General features: G+C 46.1%; 1 protein-coding gene across 1 annotated transcript in view; it reads left to right on the top strand.

Annotated features, from left to right (window-relative positions):
* Positions 1-4768: 4768 nt before the first annotated feature.
* Positions 4769-5194, top strand: part of ELSPBP1 (epididymal sperm binding protein 1) — a 32502-nt gene continuing 32076 nt past the window's right edge. The window contains 1 exon segment of the mRNA XM_011946551.1: positions 4769-4838. Within this exon segment, the coding sequence (XP_011801941.1) occupies positions 4769-4838 (70 nt within the window).

Raw genomic sequence — 5194 nt, 5'->3', positions numbered from 1 at the left:
AATTAATTCATTCCTAAGACAGCCATCTCATTGTTGTAGATTTTTCATTTTGTGATTTTAAACTGCCTCCTATTGCTTTACCCAGGATGTTCTATCTTTTTTAAAAAACATTTTAACTCTGCATGCTTTTGTGTGAGCATATGTACATGCATATACCTGTATATGTGCACATATGATGTGTGTATATTATGTATACATATATACACATCTATAATGTAAACAGGCCTGTTCACGTATACGTATATACACATTATGTATGTGCATAGATATACATGTATAATTACTGTTTTTAAAATGTATTGATAAACAATAATTGTATATATCTATTGAGGTACATGTGATTTGTTTTGTTTTTCCTTATTTATTTATTTAATAGACATGGGGTCTCACTATGTTGTCCAGGCTGGTCTCAAACTCCTGGTCTCAAGTAATCCTCCCACCTCAGCCTCCCAAAGTGCTGGGATTACAGGTGTGAGCCACTGATGTGATATTTTGATACATGTGTATAGTGTGTAATGATCAAATCAGGGTGTTTAGGAAATCCATTACTTCCAACATTTATCATTTCTTTGTGTTGGGAATATTGCAACTCTTATTTTCTTGGTATGTACATAATTAAATTGTTTTTAATGATGTAAGTCACACAGCTGTGATACAAACTTAAATGGAAAGAAGTCTCTTATTTACCCCTGGTTCCCACTTCCAGAGGTGATCGATATCAGTGGCTTCTCACACGCCCACTCAGTAAAACGCTCTGTGCATGTATGTGCATGGGGAACACAGATGCAGTGTCTTGCTGAGAACTACGAGGCTCTAAGTGACTTAGGTTTGCAAATGTCACCATCTTTTCGTTCCTCTGCACTTATCCCAGAATTGGTAGTCAGCAGCTTCCAGTAAAATCTCAGGGATGGCCTGAGCACGGTGGCTTATGCCTGTAATCCCAGCACTCGGGAGGCCGAGGCAGGAGAATTGCTTGAACCAGGGAGGCGGAGGTTGCAGTGAGCTAAGATTGTGCCACTGCACTCCAGCTTGGGATGCAGAGCAAGACTTCATCTCAAAAAAAAAAAAAAAAAAAAAATCTAACGTGTATGCTGTCTCCATAAGTAGTAATGAAAATATCTGGCTTATATGCCCCCTCTGACATTTACACAGTGCTTTCCAGCATCTGCTGAATGTATAAGATCCCAAGGTGGAGTTTATTCTCCCTCATTTGATGATTGGAAAAACTACCCCCACATTTGCCTGTGGTTTGACTCCAAAGCCACAACAATCCTTTGTCCGACCAGCCAAGAAACAGTGGCAAGTGGCAGGATGCTGGTCCCAACAACCCCAGGGCTCAGGACAGAAGGTTCTCCAAGCATCTGAACCAGCCAGTGCCCAAGGCGTAACTTGGTCCTCACCTGGATGTTCCAGACGTGGGTGTCTGGCTATTAAGGGCTTGTTTTCCAGTTGAATAATTATTTTGAACAGCCCTAAAATATTTTCTATTAATATCCATAACTTGGTCTGTGCAGAGTCATTAACGTTCCAGACCATCTGTTGCTACCAATTCTTCGAATTTGCACAAAACTCTTTATTGCACAAGGAAGCAAGCCATGTAAATAGCTGGGGATGGAGGGATCATCCCGGGCAAAGAGAAGAATGAGTGCCAAGGCCTTGAGGGGGCTTCTACAGGAAACAACTAAAAGGCAGATAGAGGGAGGAGAAGGAAGATAGCTTTGAGGGAAGGCATGGTATGGACTATGGATTGTATTCTAAAGGTGATGGAGGATTTTGAATTAATAAATGCCACCCCTCCTCTTTTTTTTTTTTTTTTTGAGACAGAGTCTTGCTCTGTTGCCCAGGCTGGTGTGCAACGGTGCAATTTTGGCTCTGCAACCTCCACCTCCTGGGTTCAAGTGATTCTCCTGCCTCAGCCTGCCGAGTAGCTGGGACTACAGGCACCCATCAGAACACTGTGAATGTTTGTATTTTTTGTAGAGACGAGGTGTCACTGTGTGGCCCAGGCTGGTCTCGAACTCCTGACCTCAGGTGATCTGCCTGCCTTGGCCTCCCAAGGTGCTGGGATTACAGGCATGAGCCACTGCACCTGGCCTTCAGGTTGCATTTAGAATCTGAAGGAGAGGCCAGGTACGATGGCTCAAGCCTGTAATCCCAGCACTTTGGGAGGCCGAGATGGGTGGATCACGAGGTCAGGAGATCAAGACCCTCCTGGCTAACATGGTGAAACCCCGTCCCTAACAAAAAATGCAAAAAACTAGCTGGGCGACGTGGCGGGCGCCTGTAGTCCCAGCTACTTGGGAGGCTGGGGCAGGAAAATGGCATAAACTCGGGAGGAGGAGTTTGCAGTGAGCTGAGATTGGGCCACTGCACTCCAGCCTGGGCGACAGAGCGAGACTCCGTCTCAAAAAAAAAAAAAAAAGAATCTGAGGGAGGCTGTACAGGGTCCGGTCCCACCCACCCCACCATGCATCTCTGTGACCTTGCTCCTCCTCACTTTTTGTAGAGACGAGGTGTCACTGTGTGGCCCAGGCTGGTCTCAAACTCCTAAGCTTAAGCCATCCTCCTGATCAGCTTCCCAAAACATTGGGATTATAGGTATGAGCCACTGTGCCCAGCCTGGGCCCTAGCCGTGTGGGTCCCACTTGCTCCTTGAGCACATCTAGCTTTTTTCATCTCAGGCCCTTACCACATCGGCTTCTCTGGCCTGGATGCATCCCCCACCCGCATACCTCCAGCTCCTCTCACGTCTCCCTCCTCAATCTGTTCCTCCAGGTGTCAGCTTCCCTGTCATTTCTCAGAGGACCCTCCCCTGACCTCTCAATCAAAAGTGACGTTGTCCTAGTTATTCCTGAGACTTGTCCACAACAATGATCACAGCAAATAGTTGTATTTGTTTCTGGTTTCTTCACCTCGTGTCTCTCTTCTTGGTAGACTCTCAGCCCCACGAAGGCAGGGACTATGCCTGCTTTATCCACTGCTGCATACTCACCGTGTAGCCCTGGCCCCACATCTTGTACATGCTCAATAAATACACATTCCTGAGTGGATGCATAAAGCAGGCATCAGGAAAGAGCTCATGCTGGCCACAGTGGCTCATGCCTGTCATCCCAGTGCTTTGGGAGGCTGAGCAGGAGGACGGCTTGGGCTCAGGAGTCTGAGACGAGCCTGGGCAACATAGTGAGACCTCATCTCTACAAACAATAATAATAGTTTAAAAATTAACTTGGTGTGGTGATGCATGCCTGTAGTCCCAGCTACTTGGGAGGCTGAGGTGGGAGCATCACTTGAGCTGGGAGATGGAGGCTGTAGTGAGTCATGATGGCACCACTGCACTGCAGCCTGGGTGACAGAGCAAGACCCTGTGTCAAAAAAAAAAGAAAAAGAAAAAGAGAAAAAGAGCTCAGCCTTATAGAGGAGAGAGGCTGGAGGCTGCATATCCGTGAGGGGACAGGACAACAGTTGAATAGTTGAGAAGAGAGATAAGAAAGACCTTCCTTTAGTCTGTAACAGCAGAGGCAGGAAAAGCAGATAGATTGGAGAGCTTCAGAAAAGTGGAGCCAGCTGACTGATAGAACACAGCAAGAGACAGGGACAGCAGATCTGCACTGGGGTCTACAACCCAGGTGGTTGGGAAGAACATAGTGTAATTAAATGAAGTAACATGGGGGAAGGATAACATATTTTGGGCTGTATCTCAAAAGCCAAAGCTTGGAATGTGAGATGTTTGAAGGACATCTAGGTGGACATGTCTGGGAGCCAGTTGAGAATACAGTTCCGGCTCTCAGAAGTGAAATAATATTATACGAACAATACCATTTTGGATAATATTTATGAGTTCTTAGCACATGTCTGGTCCTATGTTAAGCCTAGAGGCAGCATTGTACATTAGTTAAGAGCTCAATTTCTCTGAACCGAGTCAGATTATTGGGGTTCACCTGCAAGCTCCCCAACTTACATCATCTGTAACCCTCAGCAAGGTGCTTAAGCTTACTGTGTGCCCCATCTGTGCGTATCTGGGGTGGTAATGGTACCTACCACGCTGGGCTACTTCCTATCTGGATTATAGTGAATTTAGAATGGTGTGCAGCACTCAATGAGTTTTATCTGTTTTTTGTTTTGCTTTGTGTTTTGAGACAGAGCCTTGCTGTGTCGCCCATGCTGGAGTGCAGTGGTGCAATCATAGTCCACTGCAGCCTCGACCTCTTGGGCTCCAGTGATCCTCCCACCTCAGCCTCCTGAGTAGCTGGGACTACAGGCACGCACCACCATACAAGTCTAATTTTGTAAAATTTTTGTAGAGAGGAGGTCTCACTATGTTGTCCAGGCTGATCTCAAACTCCTGGCCTCAAGCAATCCTCCCATCTTGACCTCCCAAATCTGTTATATTTTTATGATTGTCATTAATCGTCATAACAAGGGTGAGTGGTAGGCAGGATTAGTATCCAGCCTCCTGAACAGCTGGGACCACAGGCATACACCACCATACCTGGCTAATTTAAATGAAAATTTTGTAGAGATGAGATCTCACTATGTTGCCCAGGCTGGTCTTGAACTTCTGGCTTTAAGCAATCCTCTGCCTTGGTCTCCCGAAGTGCTGAGATTACAGGTGTGAGCCATTATGCCTGGTCTATTTTTTAAATTACTGTGGATAGAAAGAAAAATGGCATGTATGATGTCAAATCTAGGAGCTAGTGGGAAGAGGAAGCGGAACTGTGGGATGAAAATTTTTGTCTTCTTTCATTCCAGAGAGAAGAGGGCAGCCAAGATGACCTGATGGTCCAGTTACCTGCTGGGATGGACGACCTTCCTTCTCTGTTCCTATAAGTCAAGTGGAGGTGAGGACACTCAAAACGATGGGGAGGATTTAGAAACTGGACTGGAATGAATGGGGCAAAGCAAAGATTCCTGGAACCAAGTAGGGAGGAGATGGCTTAGCAAAAATCTCAGAAGAGGCTGGGTGCAGTGGCTCACAGCTGTAATCTCAGCACTTTGGGAGACTGAAGTGGCAGATCACTTGAGGTCAGGAGTTCCAGAGCAGCCTGGCCAACATGATGAAAAGCTGTCTCTACTAAAAATACAAAAATTATCCAGGCATTGTGGTAGGTGACTGTAATCCCAGCTACTCAGGAGGCTGAGGCAGGAGAATCACTTGAACCCAGGAGGTGGAGGTTGCAATGAGCCGAGATCGCGC

Source organism: Colobus angolensis, unplaced genomic scaffold (assembly GCF_000951035.1).
Source record: "Colobus angolensis palliatus isolate OR3802 unplaced genomic scaffold, Cang.pa_1.0 Scaffold25, whole genome shotgun sequence".
Lineage (NCBI taxonomy): Eukaryota > Metazoa > Chordata > Mammalia > Primates > Cercopithecidae > Colobus > Colobus angolensis.
This window is presented reverse-complemented; position numbering and strand designations above follow the sequence as displayed.